At 32.8% G+C, this 25,582-nt stretch overlaps 1 protein-coding gene across 6 annotated transcripts in view; it reads left to right on the top strand.

Annotated features, from left to right (window-relative positions):
* The window catches only part of CARMIL1 (capping protein regulator and myosin 1 linker 1), a 344,450-nt gene that overhangs the window by 5,452 nt on the left and 313,416 nt on the right, over nucleotides 1-25,582 (top strand). For all 6 annotated transcript variants that reach the window (XM_031946771.1, XM_031946768.1, XM_031946772.1 and 3 more), the window contains exon 2: nucleotides 999-1,096. In XM_031946771.1, coding sequence (XP_031802631.1) covers nucleotides 999-1,096 — 98 coding nt within the window. The remainder of the gene's footprint in view (nucleotides 1-998; nucleotides 1,097-25,582) is intronic.

Raw genomic sequence — 25,582 nt, 5'->3', positions numbered from 1 at the left:
TTCTGCAATCCAGTGACATTGGCCTTATAATTCCCAGCACTGGCTGATCCATCTTTGACCTGGTTTCTTCCTTGATTATTTTATTTTGACTATATTCACCATTTATCCTCCATTCCTAGAACATTTTAATCCTCATTGTTGCTTTCTATTTTCTCTACAATCCTTCAGGTCTCAGCTAAAGTCTTCCCTTCTGCAAGAAAGCTTTCTCAGTCTTTCTTAATCTTAGTGCTTTCCTTCTGAGAGTACTCCCAATTTATCCTGTATGTAGTTTGTTTCTTATAGTTATTTGCATGTTGTCTTTCCCCGTTAGACTGTGACTTCCTTGAGAGTAAGAACTGTTGTTTTTGCCTTAATTTTTTAAAAAATCCCTAATACTTATATAGTGCCTGGTACATAGTAAGTGATTAATAAATGCTACTTAAGCAACAAGTACATTTAAATATATAATAATATAATATATTTGATATATATGTGTATATATATATATATATAGTATGACTGTCAGATAGTTTGGGGAGGTTCATTAGGAACTTTGTATGGGATAAGGATCAGGAAAGTCCTCATGGAGAGAGTGTTTCTTGGACTGGATTCTGAAGGAAATCAGGAATTCTAAGAGGTCTTGGCTTCTAGGCCCTATTCACCTTTCCCTTCTGAATTCCTATAGTACTTATTATATGTCATACATTTAATATTTGATCTTTTTGTTTTTTGATCATTTTGTTTTTAGGAATTTGTTTTATGTGTATATCTTCTCTCCCTAATAAAAATATAAGTTCTTCCAGGATCAAAACAAGTATTAAGCTTCTCTCTCACTGTATCTAGTTCAATGGAGGTTGAATAATAGGTATCTAATAAAAGCTGGATTCAGAATATCTAATAATAATGAGAATAGTTTGATATTAAAATTTTCTTTTCTTGAACCTTCCTTTTTCTTTCTTTTTGATTTTTTTCCCCGTTATGAAAGTCTATGATTGTCATTTTCTTTTTTTTTTTTCCAGAAAGTATCAAGGATGTTATTGGCAGGAAGATTAAAATTGCAGTAAAAAAGAAAGTAAAGTTGGAAGTCAAGGGAGACAAAGTAGAAAACAAAGTATTGGTAAGCATGTTTTTTGCCATTAAAATGATTTGGAAATATATATGTACTTCCCACATTTTTATTGTTTTAATTTGTATTGCAGACTGGTTTTGTATTTGTGTAGTAATCTTTTAGATACATTGAAAGATCTGAAAATCATTTTATATTTACTAGGACATCTTTTGAGTATTGGTATATCTAAGTTATAGAAATATCTTGGTGATCTATCTTTTGGACATTTAATTTCTTCAAAGTATAAAACCCAACTGAATGTTTTGTCATCATTTTTGGTCTTTTGTCAATTTATTTTGTAGACTATGATCTTAAAGTGAATTATTTATGACATTCAAATAATAACATGAGAAAACCCAAGTTTTTTGTCCTATGTCATTCCTAGTAATTTTTTTGACTGTTTTCTATATCTCATTATGAATAATAATCTGATGCTCTGTGGTATGAGGGGGTTTGGCTGTATTTTTCATTGTATTGCCTACAATTTCTAGCATGAAGCCTTACATATAATAGATACTTAAGTTTTTTGAATGGATACTAATGTATCCATGCCAATGGAACATTGTATGTATGTGTGTATGTATGTGTGTGAGATGTAACAAAGGGAATTTAGGCTACCATTTTTTTTTTTTTTTTTTTTGAGGAGAGCATGCCTCTTTATAGGAGGGTGATCTAAAATAAGTCAGTGTTATCTTATGTGGTAAATTGAAACTCATACAACATTCACATGGAGTTATTTGTGATGGATCCGTGACTTAAGAGATCTGTTTTGATACTTCCTAGTCAATTTTATGACTGGTCAAATATTTTATTTTCAATTTGTATGGAACCCAAATTTTAATTTAGGTTATTTTATCTTGTGTCTCTCCCTATTGATTAGTTTCAGAAGAGTGCAGATATTGGGGATTAATGATTAATGTAGGCTTTTTGAGGGCAAGAACAATTTAGTTTTTATTTGTGTATTCTTAATATCTAGTACGGTATCTTGCATATAGTGAGCACTTAAAGTTTGTTGAGTTAAATTTATTGCAGGAAAATATATTTTTTACTTTTTCCTGAAGATGCAGTCTTAACTTGTAATTTCTTTCAAGAGAAGATAGTGAACTCCATGAAGGGAAGGGACCCATATCTTACATAAACTTTGCATTTCCTTCATTGCTTGCACAGTGATTGACACACAGTATGCACTAGATAAATCTATTGCCTTTAATGTAAGTTGTATTTATTTTTTTTTAATCTGATTTTATTATTGTGAACACTCCTTCTGCTGCAGGTTGTGACCTCTTAGGTTCATGACCTGCTGTGGTTCTTCCTCAGATGGCAGACAAATCCTCTCTCTCAGTCTAAATCTTTCTAGCATGATTCTACCTGTTAGATCTTGTGCTTTGCCGAAATAATCTGGAGTCACTTCCATGCTATGATGAGGCATTTAAGTAGGACTTCAAGTGGAGGAACAGCTTTTTAAAGAATTTTTGCAAGTAGCTTTAGGATTTGTGACTGTCATCTCTAGTGGATATAGGTAAAGGCTGTATATATTGATTGATGGTCTCTATTTCTTTGCAATCTATGTTTACAGGTCAGCAGGACAGATTCACTGAAGCAATAGAACTTGATTGACATTTGACCGGCAGCAAAATGTGCTTATGTGTGCTAAGGCAATCAACAGGGAATTGTTAGGGTCAACATTCTATTTTATTGATATGTTGAGCATATTTTTATTAAAACAATAAGACCTGATTCAATATAATCTAGTATATAACAGGATTTTTTGTTCTGGGAATAGAATTTTAAGGTTTGAATTTTCATTTTCTCTAGATTTTTTGTCTTATAATATAACGCAGATTTATATTAATAAGTTCCTCAAAGAAAGTGCTTGCTTTCTTTGGATTTCTGTATCATATAATATCAAAGAAGCTTAAACAAAAAGGTATTTGACATTATTTGGTATTAATCATCAGTGTGTTTTACAACAACGCAACTGTGAACTCTGCAAATATGAAGGTTATGCCTGTCAATCTTGATATTAGTTAGAGAAGTTTTTTATTTTCCAAACATTAAAAGTAAACTAGACAAATTCCTTGAGTTAACATTACTTAAAACCCTGAAATTATTAGCATAGAATTTCAAACATATTAAGCTTCGTTTGTATTGATCATAATATAGGATTGTGTAACTGAATGTGGGGATTCTAAATGAAGATTTATTATCAGTAAATGTTTGACTTGTAATGTTTGACTATTTTATATGCTTATGTACCTGGGGTCACATAAAAAATTTTCAGGTAAAAATGGGTCTTGAGTGGGTAAAATTTTAAGAAGCCCTGTTTTACAACCCATATGGAGTCTTGTAACCAAAAGTGTGAGATTGTGAAATTATGATATATTATCAGTATATAATAATTAGTAAATCAGAAAATTTATACCTATTTTACATTCCTGTATGCTCTGGATCACGTAAAAATTTCTTAGGCCCTACTCTACAACATACTTTAATTTATCACTGTCTTTTCAGAAATATAGTATCCAGAACTAGAAGTAAAGATGAGGTCTTACAAGTGTGCAGCAGGACTACCGCATCCTTTACCATGCATATTAGGTTTCCTGTAATTTCAGCCACAAATCACAATGGTTCTTTTCATTACTGTAGCATATTGCTCATTCGTATTAGACTTGCTAGTATAGGTAGTGTGTTGAAATTTTGGCCTTGGAGTCAGCAGAGATAATTAGACTGTGGGTTCCTTGTTGTTCTTTCTTTGTATCCCCAGCACTTAGCTGGGTACCTAATAAATAGTAAGCACCTAATAAATGGTTTGTGATCAGTGGTCTGGATTTAAAACCTGGTGCCAATATATAGTAGCTATGTAACTTTGAGCAAGTTATTTCCTCATCCATAAAGCAGAGATAACACTATTTCTATAATTGCCTTATTGGGTTGTTGTAGAAAAACAAAGTCCCCTGAAAACATTAAACCACTAGAAACAAAATTAGAAAATGAGAGTTATTGAACCCTATGGTTTTAAAAAAGAATTTTCTACCTGTATATATGATGCTATACTATCCTCCTTACAATTGTACATCACTGACTCCTTTCTTTTCTTCCAAGAATTGTGTTTTCCTTTCTCTATTTCTGATTTTTTTTTAAACCATGCTTCCTAACAATTTATTTCTGAATTAGCCTTGTAGCTAGAAGATCCATTATAGACACTTTCAGAGGTAGAAAGTAAATGTGATGGTTTATTTGCAGGTAAATCTACTACATCACCACAGGATTTGCAGAATGTTACAGCTAAAAGAGACTTTAGAGTTCATCTACAGCCCAAACATTAATTGTTCAGATGAGATCATTAATTAAGTAACTTTTTCAAATTAAGTGACAAAATCTTAGATCTAGAAGAGGATTTTTAAAGGATGTCTATTCCAATCCCTTTGTGTAAAAGATGAGAAAAATTAGGACTCAGAAAAGTCATAAACTTGTCTGAAAGTCATATAAATGGAAGTAGAATTTGAATGCAGGTCATTTATCTCTAAATCCAATGCTGTTGCTATATTAGTCAGCCAACAAGCATTTATTAAGGGTCCACTATGTGCCTGGCATTGTGCTAAGTCTTTCCAAATACTGTCTTATTTAATTCTCACAACAATCCTGGGAAGTAGGGGTTGTTATCATCTTCATTTTGCTGTTGAAGAAAATGAGTTAAGGGATACACTGCTGATTGGTAATGAAAATACAAAAGAGAAAGAAAGAAAGAAAGAAAGAAAGTCCTTGTTCTCAAGGAACTTACTTTATAATTTAGGAAGAAAATTCAAAAGGAAGTAGAAAAACTGGGGGGAGGTGGAGAAGGGGTGATGTGCTGCATGTCAATGGCAGGTAGATGCTAGTAGAGTTGAGACTAGAACCTGTATCTCTACCCCTAGATGAATGTTTTTATTTTAAAACTATATTGTATTGATTTTGTTTAATATTGGGAAGGAAAAAGGAAATAAGTTTTACTAAGTATCTACTAAGTATCAGGTGCTTTAAAAATGATATTCAGTTTTATCCTTGGAAACAGGTGCTACTATTCTATTTTACAATTGAAGTTGACAAAAGTTAAATAAATGACTTGCCCAAAGTCATACAGACAGTAAGTATCTTAGGCTGAATTTGTACTGAGATTTTCCTAACTCCAGGCTCAGTTCTTCATCCACTGTACCACTTTGCTGAACATTTTGTTATATGACAATTCAAGTCTTCGAAGATAGTTATCGCCAAAAGTAGCGCTTTTCTTGATGGAGAGGTAAGGAAACATATACACAGAATTTTGATTTCATAGTCAGTTTTGCCTAATTTTTTTTCCATTTTTTTAAAAAATATGAGATAAGTGTGTGTGTGTGTGTGTGTGTGTGTGTGTGTGTGTGTGTGTGGGAGAGAGAGAGAGAGAGAAACAGAAAAAGAGGGAAAAGGGAGAAGTAGGAGACATTGAGAAAAATGTGAAAAAAAATTTTAAAGGGCAATAATGATTAAAAAAAAAGTGAAAATGAATGGTTTAATGATAACTAAGGTCATCTTTTCTACTTAATGTGTTTTATATGTCAGAAATCCAAGTTTCATGTCAGTTATTACTAATTTTTGTATAAATAAGGATTTAGAAACATTTTTTATGATGTTCCCTTTTAAAAAAATAGCTTTTTATTTTCAAAATATGTGCAAAGATATTTTTCTTTCTTTTTTTATTAAAGCTTTTCTTTTCCTTCCTTTCTTCCTTCCTCCCACTATTGGGGTTAAGTGACTTGTCAGGGTCATACAGCTAGGAAGTGTTAAGTGTCTCAGGTCAGATTTGAACTCAGGTCTTCCTGACTTCAGGGCTGGTGTTCTATCCACTGTGCTACCTAGCTGCTCTCAAGCTTTTTATTTTTCAAAACATATTGCATAGACAGTTCTGCAAAACCTTTTATTCCAGTTTTCCTTCCCTTCCTCCACGCCCTCCCCTAGATGGCAAGTAGTCCAATATATGTTAATCATGATAGTAATATATGTTAAATCTAATATATGCATACATATTTATATAATTATTGCGCTGCACAAGAAAAATCAAATTAAACCAGTAAAAAAAAAAAAAAAAGAAGCAAAGTAAAATGCAGGCAAGCAGCAACAAAAAGAGTAAAATGTTATGAATCACATTTAGTTCCCGTAGTCCTCTCTCAGGGTATAGATGGTTTTCTTCACTCAACAATTGGAACTAGTTTGAATCACCTCATTGTTGAAGAGAGCCACATCCATCAGAATTGATCATCATATAATCTTGTTGTTGCCATGTATAACAATCTCCTGGTTCTGCTTATTTCACTTAGCATCAGTTCATGTAAGTCTTTCCAGGCCTCTCTGAAATCATCCTGCTGGTTGTTTTATATAGAATGATAATATCATATAACATTCATATACCATAATTTATTTGGCCATTCTCCAAAAGGATGCCACAAACATTTTGCAAATATATTTTTCAACATTCACCCTTGCAAAAATCTGGTGTTCCAAATTTTTCTCCCTTTCTTCCCTCTACTCCCTCTCCTAGACACAAGTAATTCAATATATGTTAAACATGTATAATTCTTCTATACACATGTCCACATTATCATGCCGCACAAGAAAAATCAGATCAAGAAAGAAAAAAAATGAGAAAGAAAAAAACTAATCTTCCATAATATTCACATACCATAACTTATTGTCATTCTTCAAATGATGGGCATCTACTGATTTCCTGTTCTTGTCACCACAAAAAGGGCTGCTACAAACATTTTTGCACATGTGGTTCCCTTTCCCTTTTATATGATCTCTTTGGGTTACATACCCAGTTAGAGACACTACTTGATCAAAGGGTATGCATAGTTTGGGCATATTTACAAATTGCTTTCCATAATGTTTGGATCTAACTTTTTGTTTTTAAAGAAATTTTTCCTCTTTATTTGTAATTTTGGTAATTTGCATTTTGTCTCTTTTTTTTTCAAATTCTATTTGTTTGTCCACTTTGTTGGTTTTTAAAAGAAAAAGCTCTTATTCTTCTTAGTCAAATGTTCTTTCATAATATAGTCTATTTCTATTCTTAGCTTTATAATTCCTGTCCTTTTAAAAACTTTTTAAAAAGTTGTTGTTTTAATCCTTTTTTTTAAATAAAAGTTTTTAATTTTCAAAGTACTTGCATAGTTTTCAACATTCACCCTTATGTTCCAATTTTTTTTTTTCTCTTTCCCTTCCCCTATCCCATCTTCTCCCCAGACAGCAAGTAATGGTATATATGTTAAACATGTGCAATTCTTTCACTATTATATTTCCACTATTATTTGATGTACTTTAAACAAAAGGTAAGAAGGTATTTTATCCCGTGTCTTTATTTCAAAAACTGAAAACATTAGTTCATGAATATTTGTTACTGGGGCTCTTTCCTCCTTACTGAAATAAAAGGTGAAGAAGGAACATAATTAAGATTTCAATTGCCTTGAAAGGCCTCTCTCTTTTCCTTAAATGCCTTCCTCTGAGCTCTTTCTCTGTCTTTAGGGGTAATATTGTTTTAGGAGAAGGGAATCATAGTTCTAGGTCAATATTTTATGCTTAACACAAGAATCCTTAAACAAGGCAGTGGATATTGAAACTTAAAAGTGTTTGGGACCACTTGACTATAAGCCTTCTTAATATGTCATTATAAAAACAAGATGAAGAATAAATCTGATGAGACTGATCAGATGTAGAAACTGTCTGATAGTTTTTCTTCGATATAGAAATCATATAGAAACATACTTTGGGCACCTTTTGGGTTCTGTTCTAGGCCATTGCAATAATGTGAGTATTGCAAATCAAATGAATTTTTTGGTTTACCAGTGTATATTATACTAAATCTGACTAAATGTGCAATAGTATCATGTCTTAAAAAAAAAAAAAATATATATATATATATATATATATATATATATATATACATACACACACATACACACACACACACACACACTCCTTAATTAAAAATATATATATTTTTTCCTGATCATCCTTTGAGTCTTCAGCAAGTTGTGATTTTTTTTTTTTTGTCGGTGGAAGGTTTTGCCTTGATGGTGATGACTGTTGACTGATCAGAGTGGTGGTTGCTGAAGGTTGGAGTGACTGTGGCAATCATAAATAAGAAAAGCTTGAAATGTTGTGAAAATCATCAAATGCCACACAAAGTCACAATGCAAGCATGTGCTGTTGGAAAAATGATACTGATGGACTTGCTTGATGCAGGGTTGCCACAAACCATCAAATTGTTAAAAAAAAATACAGTATCTCTGAAATACGGTAAAATGAAGGGCAATAAAACAAGATATGCTTACCTAAAGTCATAGAACTTTAAAAGGAAGAAACAATTTCTTTTTTCTTAATTAAAATTTTTTTTTTGGGGGGGAAACAATTTCTTTTTAATGGGAAGTGATTTTTTTAGTCTCTCAAACTTTTAAAATAGGTTTGAGAGATAGTGAATTGGGGCCCTTTACTATTTTGTGGATACATTGTGTGGTGATTAGACAAATGTGTTTGTGTTGCTCAGGTTCTCTTGCCTTTCTGTATTTCCTAAATGTATGTGTATGTATCATCTGTGTACATTTTAGTTCCTGGAGAAGTAGCATGTGGGTAGAAAGCTGACCTAAGAACCAGAAAGCCCTAGGTTCAAGAGTTATCTTGAACACCTACTAGCTATGTGATTTTGAGCAACTTTCTAAGATTTTTAAGTTGCAGAGAAGGGCCTGACCTATTTTGGGAGAGGGAGTTTCCCTTGTCCAGGGGTTTCCTTTATTCACACAATTGCTAGTTTAGTTCTCATCCCTATCCTTTTCGCTCTTATTGTAAACCTCTGTGGCTGTTAGGATTTTGACTGAGAGAGGTGTCAAGAAGGATTGAGGAAATTGGAAAACTACATTTTTCTTGTCAACCCCTTTCTTGTCTTTGTGCTAAAAGACCTTTAGAGAGAGCTGGATATGTCACACATCTTTCCCTGTGATGATAGCAGACATTAGACTTGGTTTTTTTTTTTTGTTTTTTTTTTTGGATTCACCTTAGTTGTTTCCAAACCACAATACAACCTTGTGATTTTTATCTTGTGCTGTCAATCCATTCATTTCCTTCCTCTAAGTGTAACCATGGGTAAGACGCAAAACTCCTTTTTTAATTACTTTGCAGAGCAGCTGAGTAAATGGTTTTTTAATTTATGTACTTTTAAAAAATAAAAGTGAGCCTGAATTACCCACAGCTCTTTAAATTATTTCCTCCCTACAGAACAGTCTCTCGGTTCTGTTAAAGCATCATAATGATTAAATATGTTAACCATTGAAAAGTTGAAAATCAGAGAGATGATGTAATTTGGGTGCTATTATTTATCAGATATCTTAGTTGGCAATGGTATAATTGCATTTTATTAATGTAAATAATATGAATTCAAATATTACTTTTCATTGTTTTGAAGTAGTTTTAAAAAATTCTTAAACGGATAAAATTGCCTAGAGGCAAAATAGTAGTATAGACAGAAACTTATTCCCAAAGTGTGAGCTCATGTCATTTATATCTACCAGATTTTTAAAATCTCAAATATTGAAATGGCATGAAAAAAGGTAGACTTCCAAACTAGACCAAGTTCATTTTACCTGACTAGTCTTGTTTAAAGTTTTCTAATTCGCAGACTATAAAGGCTTAAGCCTGTTTAGTAATAGGCTATGACTAAAGTAGCTTTTCTTAACAAGTTCCTCTTAGAAATGTGTGTTTTTCCTGGACATTTTTTCAGGCTTCTTGGTTTCTTTGGGATTAAAACCTTTTGCCCCTTAAGGCATCTTGATCAGTAATTTAGATAGTTTTCTTCTTGTTCATTTCTGGGAGGCATCACTTACATTGAAATGTAAGGCCAGGGGTGAAGTTACCTTACTCTGGGAAAAAAGAACTTTCCCTTGGGGAAAAATGGAGATATCAGGTGAGTGCCTGAGCATGCACAGAATTTGTTGAGTTCAGAAGGAAAATACAGATCTTCATTTTTGAGTGTTAAAAACTAATGGAACCCTCAACAACTATGATAATTAATACAAGGACTTTCAGACTAGGAATTTCGTTGACAGAGGTTATTCTAGTCTGAAAGCCTTGCTCTCTTCCTGCCTTGGAAGGAAAGAGAGAAAGAAAGTTCTCATTTCTAGGAGGCAGTTTCACTTAGACTTAGAAGCTGGGCAAAGACCTTCAGAGTTAGGTTTTATCTGAGCGGCATTTGAATTTTATTTCCCTGTGTGTGCTCACTGCCCCAGTTTCTTCTCTGGTGAAGATAGGTGAGTCAAATGACTCTGTGATAAAAGCTGTTGAATATGTACAAGATTCAGTGTTACTTTTCAGCACTGTTTTTTTTTTTTTTTTTTTTTTTTTTTTTAAGATATTCCTCTCATTTCCTTGCCTCTGGGATTTAGGATCACTAGAATGGTGGCAATGAGGTATGGCTGAGAAAAGGATAGCATGGGGTAATATGAAAAAATTATCTAGAAATGGAAAAGTCAGTAGAGAGCCCATGATTATATGAAAGGAAACATTTCTTTGAAGTTTTAAAAAAAAAGAATGACAAAATTTGATTTAGAGTTATATTAACTGTCTTGACTTCATTGTGCCAGAAATGGTAACATATCTTTGTATAGTTTTACATTTTGCCACTGTAGGTTAATGTGTAATGAAAATTCACTTCTGACAGAGATAGTTTTTCCTTACCTTTTTCTTTTCAGTCAAAAAGGCTGTTTTGTGTAGAGAAGTATGGTGCAGAAAAAGGCTGACTTTGGAGATAAATGACCTCAGTTCCCTTCCCAATCTACTCTATGTGTGACCTTGGGCAAATTACCTTCATTTCTTTCTGGCTCTGTTCCTTATCTATAAAACAAGGTGGTTGGACTAGTTGGCCTGTCAGTTAGCAAGCATTTATTAAGTGTTTGCTATATACCAGAAATTGTGCTAAGAGCAATAGATTCAAAGAAAGAAAGAATAAAATAAAAACCAAATCGCAGCCAACAAAAAAGAGGTCCCTTTTCACTCTGACTCTTATGATCTCATTTTTGCTTTCAGACTCTGTGTACTGTTTCTGAGGCCCATTTCTACTATTTCTCTAAATATATCACTTTTATAAAGTGCTTGAAGAAGTTAGGATTCTCAGTGATAGGGGAAAACATCTTATGATTATATTTTCACTTATAAATAGAGGACAAGTTTGTAACTGTTGATAATTTTGTTGTTAGTTGATTAGTTGTGTTCAACTTTTTGTGACCTGATTTGGGGTTTATTTGGAAAGATAATGTAGTCACTTGCCACTTCTTTCTTCAGCTCATTTTACAAATGAGAAAGCAGGTCAGTGTGAAATAATTTATCCACACAGGCACATAGATACTGTTTGAGGCTGGATTTGAACTCGGATCCATCCGACTCTAGGGCTGGCACTCTATATACTGCATCACCTAGCTGACCCAAGATCAATTAGGATTCACTAAGATTTAAAAATCTGAAAAACAAAAACAAAAAAAACCAAAATTAGTTTGTGCACATTTAACCATTCAGTGTTGTCTCAAATGTCTTTTCTTAGGGAAAGGGGAAAGGGAAGGAAATAAGTATTTATTAAGTGTCCATTATGTACTGGGCACTTTGCTAAGTCTTTTACAATCATTATTTTATTTGATTTCCACAAGAACCTTATGAGGTTGATGCTATTTTTATTCTCATTTTACAGTTGAGGAAACTGAGGAAAATAGGTTGAGTGACTTGCACAGGGTCACATACCTTGTAATTCTGAGGCTAGTTTTGAAGCATTGGGTCTTCCAGACTTCTAAGCTCAGGGCTCTGTCCACTGCCTCAGAAACAGAATTTTTACTTCTTGATCGCTTGATAGTTTTTGGTCTAGTCTTATTTTGTTTTAGACCAGGACATAAGCACAGGGTCACTCCTACAGCCAAACAATGATACATGACTAAGAATACTCCACCACCTACCATCATCTATAATTTTCTTGGGGGAGAGTTTGGTTTGAAATTAATGACAAAGGTTATGTGCTTTGTGTGATTTTAATCCAAGGATTTTTGTCGTTGGTTTTGTGATTCTCAAAGTGTGATCCAGGGGCCTCTAGGTGTTCTTGATTGGATTTCAGGGGTTCATTGAGGTCAAAATTATTTTCATAATATTAAGTCGTTTTACTTTTTTTTATATAATTTATACTGAGATATAATAATTGAGATAAATATAGACAATAGTTCTTGATAATTTTTAAGTGTGTAAAGATTAGCATGTTACCCATTATACTCTGGTTTAGATAAAAGATCAACTTAGAATTCTTTTGTATGTTCCTAACAATTAATTGATAGGGGTTTTGAAAAATAATATTGGTACAAAATGATAGAGAAAGTATTATTGATGACAATTAGTGGCTAGAATAGTGGGTCTTGAGTCAGGAAGACCTGAATTGTTTGCCTCATTTTCCTCTTCTGGGGATAATATTCCTTCTAAGGTTGTTGTGAGGATCAAATGAAATAATAATTATAAAGTACTTAATATAGTACTTGGCACATAGATAGTGTCATATGAATGTTAGCTGTTTTTTTATTTTTCTTTTCCTCACTTAATCATTGTTATCTTTATCAGTCTAGCAGAATTGTTTGTTTTTTTATTATTCATCCATTGGTTGAATAAAGCTCTTTTGCAAACAGTTTGAGGCTTTTGGAGCGCTCTAATTTCTGTATAATAATAGTAACTCATTTATATAGTGTCTTAAAGTTTACAAAGTACTTTCTATACATTATCTCATTTGAGTCTCACAACAATTCTGTGACATAGATATCATAGATTTTATTATCCCCATTTTTTAGATAAGGAAGCTAAAGGTCTATGGGGTGATTGTTTTGTTACATTAGGCCCTATGGAGATATACAATGCAGTAGCTATGTAGCTTTCTTGGTTAATGGTAACTGTAAACAAGACTCCAGAGAATTACAACTGTCTATACTAGCCTTCTGCCTATCTTTCTTGTGGTTTGGCTTCTTCCCTTGGCTAAAGCATTGAGAACTAAATTATAAAATTTAGAACTTTTCCTTCTAGCAAGGACATTTTTGTCCTATGTCCTTGAATGCTTCCTGATAAATGACTCTTAGTGTGGATTATAAATGATTAAGTATATAGTACTTGAATCAAATATGTATTAGGAAAATTTAGTTATAAGCCAAATATAAAGCTTTTATCTAAGAGATAATTTGAAAGGTTACTCATATTTTAGCTAAAAAATTTAAAAAAAAAATAATTTGGCATCCTAAAGAAGGGGAAATCTGTTGTTCTTTTAGTTTTAGTGTTTTTTTTTTCCTTGAGGAATTTATGAGACCTATATAAATTTATGATAAATTTCCAAAGCAATATAATCTTTCGTCCATAGAGGCTGGAGGTGGTGGCAAGTGGAATTTATTTTTTAAAAGTAACGGAAATGTTAGTTACTCTTTAATATTTTCCAAAAACAGAACCTTCTGGTAAAATTTTTTTGATAGTAAAAGCATGGACTATTGATGGCATATTCTCTACATCTTAGCAATTCCTGGTCTCTTGGATCAACATTGGTAGTCTCACAAGAGAGAAGTCAAATTGTATGTCCTATTTTTTAAGAATAAGGATGAAACAGAGCTGGATGAGTGTTGATATTTTCTTTCGGGTTAAGTAAGGCATGAAAATCCAAGGCCTAAATTAGGCCTATCTGGCACCTAGAATAAATTTAGCTCTTTGTTTCTTCTTGGTAACATCCTTAAGAAAATAGTTATTGAAATTTTGAAAATATAGGAAAGCAGGCTTCTACCTTTCAAAAAACTCTGAGCAGTACTCTACAGATATTATTTGTATTAGCGAATACTGAATCCAATTTGCAGAGATTTACTTCATGAGATACTTTAATAGCTTATTGTTCTGATTCTTAATCTTAAGTCTCTTGAGTAGCCTGCTTTCTTATCAAGTTGTCTATTTATGAATTAACAAGCTGTTGAAATCCCCCTTTTCAGCAATTTGTCCCCAAAGGAGCATTATTATCTGCTGCCACAGTTAAGTAAACCTTAAGCATTTTGTCTTTTCCCCAGGTGATATCAGTCTGGGGAATACCATAGATTGTTAGGGGAATTCTTCTGTTTAAAATATGTTGTCTCTCTATCTTTGTAAGTATACAACATAGAAGTATGGTATGTAAGCCAGTTTAGTACTTTATCCCCTCAAGCTGGTTGTTATCAGTACCTCCATAGAGACAATGAATGGCAGCTAGCATATTGTCAATTACTATTCTTCCACTGTTGTCCTGTTGCTTTATTCTCATGACAGGGACTTAATGAATTTGTCATACACATTGTGTATCTGAACAAGATTAGTAATATTGTACATACAAAAAGTGTTTATGGTTAGGATCCTTTTTTTTTTTTTTAATATAGAGAAACTCTGAGAATGATTTTTTTATAAGTTGAGATGGAACTTTCCACTTTTATATTTTAGGATAAAGGTTTCAAATCAGCAATAGAATATTTTAACTTATATTTACATAGCATTTTTAAGATTTACAAAGTATTTTGCTTGAAACAACCTTGTGGAATAGATAGTATAAGTTGGAAATTTGGGCTCAGAGGTTAAATGATGTGCCCATGGTCCCATTTAAAAATTGAAACACAGGTCTTGATTCCAAGACCAGCCCTCTTAATATTTTCATGCTTTTTTAAAATTCATAGTCAGAAATAGTTTGTCTTTCTTTTATGTAGAATAGTGTTATTCCCAGACTTTTGAAATATTCTAGGTTCTTGGCAATCCAACTAATTCTATCTTGAGCATTACCTGCAAACTAATTCACTAGAATAATGGGTTCAGCTTTTATTATGGGAGTGTAATCATAAATCACACACTGGGATCACTGGATAATATTTTGCAAAAATTACTATATTTTATTACTTCTAATTTTAGCCCCTGACTCTTAGAAATTCTTATTGTGGTTGCATTTCGTTCTTTGTCAGTTCCAAATGTTTCTAAGAGGTAGATGTTTGGATGTCATCATCTCTGCCAGTTTTGTACTTATCTATTAAACAGAAGAGTCTTCTACATTTCAGTAAGTTTATATATACCCTCTGGATTTGAAAGCTTAAGAGTCATACAATTCAGAAATTAAAATCTGGAGAATGAAGTATATAAATATTTTTGTAAATTTTTCCTTCACCTTCTTGTATATGGACATCACCTTCCCAATGTAACGGTCCTCTTCAAGAAAGAAGGACAAACAATAATATATCTCTTTTTCTTTCCCAACTGCCTATAAAAAATATTTTTGTCTATAGTTGGCCCTTGACTCTTATTTGCTCCTCTAAGAGGTTTCCCTTTCCTTTCCATGTGAACTTTTCTTCCTGTTCCTCTATACTCCTGATTATCCCTGTCTCTCTTTCTCAGGCTGAAACTTTTTAGATTTGATTTGTAGTTCTTGTTTTGAAACTGGATTGCATCTGCAGATCTCAGCTGTGTTACTTTGCTGTTTCCTTCACTGATAGTGGATTTCTGGCATGCAAGGCTATCTAGTCACATTTTAGTAAGAGGATTCTTGAGTTTTCATTCATTTAAAACAACTTGTAGGTTGATATTGATATGTTTGATGTGATATGTTCTTGATATGTTTTTGTTTTTTGATTTGTGACTCTCTAGCAGAAATAAAGATCTCATGATCTGTCTATCCTACCCTGTTTCTTGTTATCATTTTAATAATAATTCTTTGGATGAATGTAATGATGAGAGATACTGTTTTTTTCATTATGATTAGCTATCATGAGTGTGCTTATCAAATTTGCAGATGAAACAAGACTAGAAGGAACAGCTAAGTTAACAAGACAGAATCAGGAACTTCAAGGATTTTGACAGACTGGAATGATAGGTTAAAACTAGCAAGATTATATTAAAATCAAATTAATGTATATTCATTAAAACTAGCAAAATTAAATATATACATACACATACATATATGTAAATAAACATAAAGTTGCACATTTTAAATTTAAAACAAAATCAGTAAGACAAATATATGGTGGTAGTGGTGGTGGAGACACGAAATAACAGCAATTTATATTTAAGATACTTTAGCAGTCTTGAAGCAAATTTGGTGTGTTTACAGTGGCATGGCTACCAAAAAGCTGATATAGTTTTAGGATACATTAACAGAAACATAATTTTCTGAGTAAGGGAAGTAAGAGTCTTAGGATACTGTTAACCAATCAAATCATATCTTGAATACACTAGTCTGTTTTGAGTACCAAATCTCAAAAGGAAAGCATTGAATCGCTTGAGTATTCCCAGAGGAGGATAACCAAATTGAAGAAGCTAGGAATGTTTAATCTAGATTTAGGTAAGACATGATTGCTGTCATTCAGTTATGTTCATTTTTTTCTTACTCTTTCATAATCCCATTTGAGATTTTTTTTTTCTTCAGAGATACTGGAGTGGTTTGTCATTTTCTTTTCTAGCTCATTTTATAGATGAAGAAACTACAGCAAAAAAGGCATAAATGACTTGCCTAGAGTAGAAAGTGATACAGCTAGCAAGTGTCTGAGTTTAGGTGTGAGTTCAGGAGCATCATCTTTCTAACTCTAGACCTGGCAGTAGGTAACTGCATCACTCAGCTACCTAAAGACACAATAGTTCTGTTCAAATATTTGAATGATTTTCATTCAAAAAAAGATTGAATGTACTTTGCAGTTGGGGTTGGAAATTACAGAGGCTCATTTTTATGGAAGAGTTGGAAGAACTTTCTAACAATTAGTTGTCCAGAAAGGGAATGGGCTTCTTTTTGAAGCACAGTGGTCTGATGAAGGTCTTTACACAGAAGTTGGTCGACTTCCTGTTAAGAGTGCGACAGAGGGCATTCTTGAGAACCAATTAGGAGACGTTTAAGTGAGACTTTAAAAGCTTGTAAACCATGGTCCTCTGCCTTCCGTATTACAAATATATACTACAAAAGGTGGTCTGATATAAGAGAGAAAACAATAGACTTGAGTCAGAAGAAACCTAAATTTGAATCCAGGCTCCAATGCATGTTATATGAGTTGAGGCAAGAAATTTAACCTCCCCACCTTGATTTTCCCATCTGTAAAATAAGAATAATCAATATTTGTACTATAGCATACCTCATAGTTTTATTATGGAAAAAAAAAAAAAACTTTGTAAACTTTACAGTGCTATAAACATAAACACTGTTACACAAGTGCTATTTACCTAGAAGACAATTATGTCCCATTCATGATCTGTGCTTTGAGCTATTAAATATCCAAGTAATCATGGAATATTAAGAGCTGGAATGGACCTTAAAGATAAAATAGCATTCATAGAATCTGAGTTTAGACTGGAGGTTTAAAGAAGTTAGATAATGTTTCTAGTGTAACATAATTATGTTATTGACAGTTATAACTTAAATTTTTTATGTCCATCAGACCACTGTTCTATTACTTTGCTTCTTAGGATGCTGATCAATCTAGGAAAACTGTTCCATCTTCTACAACCTTATTGCATGTGAAGAGGATTGAGTGAGTGGAGATAAATATTTTAAAATGAGAAATCTGATTTGGTCAGAAGAATTGCTTGTGCTTCCTGTAACTAATCTTTAGAACTTTCAAGTCCCCAACCTCCAAAATTCTCCCAACCAAACAAGATCCCTTCTGCTGACTATTCTACTTCCATTTGGCTTTACCTCTTTCTTCTACTTTACCCAGGCTTCTTGGCAAATTTCTTTGTATTTGAAAGAGATCAAAAGAAGAACTGAATGCAAAAAAAAAAAAATCTCAGAAGAAAATTCCAGCAAAATGGAAAATAACATGCATCATTTGAAAAAAAAAAAAACTATTGATTCTGTTGTTATTTTATCCATCTTATTTGATTTGATTCTGTATACATTGTCCTTAGTCTTGTATTCCATAGTCTGTAAATATGCCATTATTGATGTTTTAAGACTGCAGCAAATCAGGGGAGGTGGTTTACATCAATCATTTAATGTGTAGGATGGGCTGATGGAATAATTCAAATGAAGTACATTAACCTTCTCTCCCCCACCTTCTTTTGTTTTTGATAATGTATTATTGTCTCCCCAAATTCATTTTAAGTGCCTATTGATTTATATTGGGTCTCACTATATCCTCTTCATTTGATCATCTCTAAGATCTTAGTATATAAAACTTATTAAACTGCCCAGAAAAGGTAGCATCTTTTATTTTATAATGATCATAATACATATTTGTCAAACAATTGTTATGTATGTCATTTTAGTACGTTTTTTACAAGGAGAACATACATGCTGACCATTGGGGTTCATTGGCTTCTAAGCACCACTCAGGATAAATGGACAGTATGGGTCTGTCCACAGTGTAAAAATTTTTGGCTAAGATTCTGTGGTCCCCTTCTCCATATAGCAGATCTTTAGTAATTATTGATTAATTTGAATTACATTTTCAGGAGTGTAGATTTTCCTATTGGATGACTGTTACCAGTCTATCTTAGTGATGTTTCTTTCTTTTACCCTTCATTGTTGAAGTACATAGGGTATATGTAGTGATGAAGATTAATATCATTTGGATTTTTGGGGCATTATTCTGGGTGGGTCATTGAATTGACATAATGTATGTTGGCAGCAACTTCCTTTATGTATAGATTTGAACACATCAGGTTTCTGCTTGAAATGCTTTCATAATATTTTATTGATAACCCAATGAAGTCTCAACTTTTTAGCCAAGTGTTCAAAGCTATTTGCAATTTAATACCAAACTATCTTCCATTTATCATATCTTTATGTTTCAGCCAAACTATATTGGTTATGCAAATTTTTTGGCCTAGCCAGAAATGGGACACTTGAATTTTCTTATTCATAAGCCAGTCTTGCTAAGTAGGTGGTATATTAGTGATGTGAAGAAAATGATGGATGGATTGAAACTCAGATCACTCTTCTTTGTTACATATGTGACTTTAGGCAAGTCATTTAACCTCTGGACCTCAGTTACCTCATCTGAAAAATGAGGAGGTTGGACTAGGTAATCTCTTGAGCCTTTTGTGTTCTAATTCTATAATCATTTCTTCTTCTTTTTTTTTTTTTTTTTATAATTTATCTCTGCCCTCCAGTGCCCTCCAATGCCAATGCCAATGCCCACTGCTTGGCATTATAATGTAGGCTAAAGAATATTTGTTGAATGAATAAGTAAATGACAACAGATGGCTGGAGTAAAACTCTAAAACCATAGCCAGATTTCTTAGTGTGGTAAAAGACTTCAGTCTAGCTTTATCTGACTCCCCCATCTAATTCACTCATATGCAGAATAAGAGAAAACAATGATAATTCGTTAGTTATATTGATTATGAAGAAGGAATACTGGAAGCAAAACTCAGACATAACTCTGTAACACCTGTACAGAACTCCTCTTTAGCCTAGAGGTCCTTTGTTTTTTCTTAAAAATGAGTTTTTATTGGTGTCTCTTTTTTGCATTGTCATAATTATCTACAATATTGCTTCTTTGCCTCTTCCCAGAGAGTCATCCCATATATTAAATAATATTTTTAAAGGGAAAAAAAAGAAGAAAAAAAATCAGTACAACTGATGAATATGAAGATACCAGATTAAGAACTTTTGTTCCATCTTATAATGATGTACAAAGAGTCAGAACTGAAATACTTTCTTTATTTCTTACTGTATGTATAATATTGAGCAAATTACTCAGCTTTCCTGGGTCTTGATTTCCTGTTTTGTACAATAAGGTCGTTTCCAGCTTTCTCTATATGATCTTAATGTCTGAAACATTAAACATTACTGAATGAACTAGTATGAAGCATTTCCCCCCCTATCTGCTGTCTCCAGCAATCCCTAAAGAGGCTGATGGAGAGCAGAGAAAGTCAGTATAAAAAGTTCAGTGACTGTCAACATTATATTCATTGTACAACATCTGTTCTGGCAGGTCAGAGATGAGGACAAATTGATATGAAGTTTTATATTAGAATATGCTTCCACTTTTTTTTTTCTGATTATCTTTTCAGAAAAGAGTTCTATTTTCTTTCCTACTCATGAAGGGCTTGATTCCATTATTTACAAAGAAGAAAACTATGATTCACTTAAGCTTCTAAGTTTGTAGCAGTTATCTTTTTATCTGGAAGAGAAAATAGATATATAGTTGTTGTTTAGAGCAAAATGAAAAAAAAAAAAAGATTTGAGTCTTTGAAATATGAAAGTCCTTTTATTTCCCTAACCTTATTATGTGATGTAATTATTTTTCCATTTTGAAAAATACTGTCCCAAAAGTCAGTTAGCTATATCTAAATATTTGTGAGAAAGTCACTATATAAATTCTTAGGATTTTGAGAACTGGAAGAGACTTCAGAGATCATCTTTTCCTGGGGTCTTTATATTATTTTATTTATTTACATAATTTATACTTATTTTACATAAAATTTATATATAGTTACATTTAAATACAGTTATGAGAATATTTTTTTATTTTTTTGACCATTATGGATACTTTATTTCCTACAATTACATGTAAAAATTACAGTCCTTAACAATTGTCATTTTTTTTTTGTACACATGTACAATCATGCAAAACATTTCTAAATTAGTCATGTTGTGGAAGAAAACATAGATCTGTCTTCACACACACAAAAAATAAAGTGAAAAAAATAGTATGCTTTGATCTGCATTCAGAGCTGAAGTATATCACTATTTTAGAGTCAAATTACAGTGTGACTGACTTTGGCTGATCAGATTATGAGCCTGGAATGTTTTACCACAGGTTGGACACAGATAGTTCCTATGAACACTTGGGGTGGATTCTCTAACCTTAAACATTTTGTGTTTCTTCTGTGCTAATTCAATTTTGCTTTGTTTATGCACCTTCTCTGATGAGGGCCCACTATACTGGGTGGTCTTGTGCCAGTGTTTTCTATAGAACTGATTAAAAGAGATGGTAAAATTTTCAAGAATGAAAACTGAAGACACAAGCAGAAATGATTCTGGTGAGGATAAAAAATCAATTTCCACAGAGACCAATATACATGCATAGGAATTCAGCAAATTTTTAAAAGTGAAGTTCAAAAGATAAATCTGAGGATGAATACAAAACATGAAGCTCTTACTGAACTGAGGCTAGTGAGGAATACTAAATGGAAAAATTCTCTTTTAGTTTTCTTTATCTTAGAGTTAAGAGGAGAATCAAAGATTGTATCAATGATATTAATGATAATGATAAGAGATAAAGAGTGAGAAAGCTGAACTACTCAAATCTTAATTTGATCATGTTTTATTTGCTAAGATAATCTGTTCTCCTCCTCCCTTTGAAGTTTTCTTTTATCTACTTCCTTTAACATACTTTGAGTGATACTGACCTCCTTGTTGTTCCTTAACCATAACACTCCATTTCTTGTCTCTGGATATTTTCACTGCCTTACCATACTCAATTGGCACTTCCTGGCTTTTCTGGCTGTCTTCAGATCTAGCTAAAGTCTCACCTTATATAGGAAAACTTTCCTGATCCTTCAGAAGGAATGTTTGCAGGTTGTTGTTCTCATTACACTGTGAGGTCCTTAAAAGCAGGGACACTTTCCTCTCTTTCTTTGTATTCTCATCACTTAACATGATGCTTAGCAAAGTAGTAGGTACTTAGTAAATGCCTGTTGATTTATTGTTTGCTAAGCTGCCATCAGTGATCTTGGATTGATCATGGCCTGGAAAAGGCAAATGCTATTTTAGTTTTCGTGAAAGGGAAGAGAATGAAATATGTAAAAGTACAAATCATTAAGTTTTACTAAAATTCCAGGAAAATAAGAGCATAATATGAAAGTATGAGTACTTAAAAGGGAAATAGCAATCACTAAAATCCAACATCGCTTCATCAAGAACACATCATGCCAGAGTAACCTAATATCCCCTTTTGACAGTTTCTTTACTGATAGACCAGATGGTGCCATGGATAGACTATGTTTGGATTACCAAAGCATATTTGACAAATTTCCTCATGCATTGTTTTTCTGGAAAAGATGCAAAATGGGCTATGGCAGGCTGCAGGTCTTAGAAGGCCTACAAAATCATTTGGTCTGGTCTTGTCAAGGCAGGCAACAATAAGCTCTTATAACTTGAGTTTTTTAACTTGATAATTTTATATAGCCTGCAAATAATGTTATAAATATCCAAATGGACCTTGGCAGAAAAAAAGGTTCCCCCTTGCCGGACTATGGTTATAATGGTACAATTAGGTGAATTTGAAATTGGTTGAATGACTGGATTCAAAGAGTAGTCATTAAAGATTTGATATCAACTTGAATTGGAAATGTTAAATGGAGTGCTTCAGAAATCTGTCCTTGTGTATTCAGTATTTTTATTAATGGCATAAATGGCATGCTTATCATATTTGGACATGTCAGGAAGCTGGAAGGGAGAGCTTGCATATTCAGTAATAGGACCACATTCCAAAAGTTCTTTATTGAAATCTAACAGACCTAGTCAAAGACAATGAAATTTAATATGGAGGAATGTTAAAATGTACATTTATGAAATATATAGATTGCATCAAGAAGCAATTTAGTATCCTGAACCATGGAGCTAATTGTTCTGGGTTATGCACTGGTCTGACTTCATCTGGAATACCATATTTAGTTCAGGACACCATGTGTTCAGGAAAGATGGAAACAAATGGGAACATAATCCACTTGTAATAGGTGAGTAATAGGAGAATAGGGTTCATAATCTCGAGTCATCTTTTCTTTTGCCCCATGCAGGTAATTAATTGCCAAGTCTTCCTGAAACATTTATTGTGTCTATACCCTTCTCTTCATTCATACAACCCCAACTCTAATTTGGACCCTCATCACCTTTTGCCAATGCTATTTCAGTCACCTCTGAATCTGAATTGTTCTCTCTGCCTCAAGTCTTTCTGTTTCTCTAATCTGTCCGCCACACAATTTCTAAAGTAGTCTTTCTAAAGCACAGTTCTCACCATATTAATCTCTGCTGAACTTCAGTAACTCCTTGGTACTTCTAGGTTAAATATAAACTACACTGTTTGGCATTTGAACTCCTCTAGAACCTGGCTGAACCTACCTTTCCAGACTTATCATACACTTACTCTTCAGTTACTCTTCAGTCCAGTCAAATAGGCTTTATTGTCCCTCCCACATAACCTTTTGCATTCTATTTTTTTACCTTTGCATAGTCTGTCCCTAATCCTGAAATTAAATCCCTCCTCACTTTCACCTCTTAGACTCCCTATTTTTTTTTTTAACATATGAAATAAATCAGTGCCTCTTCTTCTCTAATATCTACATCTGTTTTGTCTATATATGTCTATTTAATGTGTATATGTTTTTACACAAAATATAAAAAGGTTTACTATTTATATATTTTGTTTCTCCCCAATATAATACAATCTCCATGAAGGCTGGAGCAATTTCCTTTTTCAGTTTGTCTTATTGGCACTTGGCACAATGCTTGTTACATAGTAGCAGCTTAATAAATGTTTGTTGATTGATAGATTGAGGTCTCCAGACCTTCTTAGTAGTTGAAGGAACTGGGATGTTTGCTTTGAAGGTGGTTTCAGGGGAATTTGAGAGCTACCATCTTTGGAAGGTTGTCATGTAAAAGGGAGATTAGATAGACTTGTTCTGGTAAGTTTAGGCTTCATATTAACAAAAAACTTCTGTAAGGATCTGAGCTGTCTGAAATTTTAAAAAGTGAGTTTCCTTAGAAGGAGGTAGTAGTTTTCTCTTTTTTGAAGATGTTCAAGAAGAATTTGGACATCCAATTGTTGTAATACCATGTAAAAAAGACTTTTTGGGCAATCATGGCTTGGAGCAAAATGACCACAAAAAATGAATTTTATGATAAGTGGTAATTTTCTATTAACCTAAAAATAAACATGATCCTACTGCATCCCAATGAAAATAATTTATTAAAGATTGTTTTCTCTTATTTATTTCTATTGTTGCTTTGTGAGTTATCTTTATTTACATTTTACTGATTTTATAATTTTGTTGAGACTAGAAATCAGGCCATTGTATCCTATGTGCATTCAGAGCACTGGGATTTTTGTTTACATATGACTTAAGTATTATTACTGCTCAAGTACTAATGCCTCTATTTCAAATTCTTTGTAGGCCAGTTTGATGGAATTATTTGCTCACATTTCTGAGTATCTAATTATTCTGAATGACTTTTCCTGTTTATTACTTTCTTGGGGGTAGGAAATCTTTTATATGTTTCAGTTTTTCTTTTTGAAGCAGAGTGCAATAATAATGAAAGTTTTGGAAAGATTTCAAGACCTAGGAGATTTGGAATTTAAGAAACTAAAACAAGAACCAGGGCTAAAATAATTTTAGTGACCCAGTTATATAAATAACTAGATTATGGTTATGAGAGTCATAAATGGGATTGTTATGAGAGTCAAAAGAGCTTAAGTTATTTTGAGACAAAGGTGTAGTATCACTTAAAATAATATAAGCCCTCAGCTTCAGATGTTTTTAAAGAGTGGAAGCCCCAAAGCCTCTGTATAGGTGATCTGTGGTTTACCTCAAAGTATTAATGGTTGTAATATAATATTTGTGCTTCCCATAATTTTGGTGTTTTGATGTCGGTTTTCATTTTAATAGTGCATGATGAGTTTGGTCCACATAAATTCTATTGGCTAGCAGTAATTATTACAGAGTTAACAAAAGATGGCTAATTTGTGTGATTAATTAAACAAGTATTTGTCAAGCATTCCTTTTTGGTTTGAATTGCTTTAAAAAAACAATCTCAAGCTTTTTGTTTTAATTTGATTCATTTTCATTATTTCCATCATTTCATTTGCAAATACATTCCTCCCCTCTTTGTTGTCCAGAGAGCTATCCCTTTTAGCATAGAATTAAAAAAGGAGGTGGGGGAACAGTTCATCAAAACCAACCACAGATCAGCTGTGTATATGGAATTATATATAATATTTCACATTTATAGTCCCCTATGTCTGTAAAGAAGGGAGGGAAGTTCATTTTCTCTTCTCTTTTCTTGATTTTTTTCCCCTTTTAATTGTTAGAAAGGGCTGATATTATGTTAAAACCCTGGTCCCTGATCCCATTCACATGAAAAGTTATATTTATATCTTATTAGCAGGTTTTAATATATGAGCCCCGAATGCATGGACCTCTAAGTGTTATTTAAATTTTATTTTAAAATCATGGAAATGAAGTGGAAGAATGGATATTCTCCTATTGTTAGATTGGAATCAGAATGATCAACACATTCTGTTAAAAGCCCATTGTGAAAAAAGGATCATTTCTCTTCATGAATTTTATAGCTGAACTTACATGATTCTCTGGACCCAAGAGATCCATAGATTTTAGCTACTTCTGTGAAAACTCATCCTGATGTTTTCACCAAATTTAAGAAAATGAAGTTTTATGCAAAGTAGAATGAATATTCCTAGGAAATTTTTAAACCACAGAGCATTGGAGATGGAAGGA

This window comes from Sarcophilus harrisii, chromosome 1 (assembly GCF_902635505.1).
Source record: "Sarcophilus harrisii chromosome 1, mSarHar1.11, whole genome shotgun sequence".
NCBI lineage: Eukaryota > Metazoa > Chordata > Mammalia > Dasyuromorphia > Dasyuridae > Sarcophilus > Sarcophilus harrisii.
Note: the sequence above shows the minus strand (reverse complement) of the source record. Positions and strands in the feature narration are given on the sequence as shown.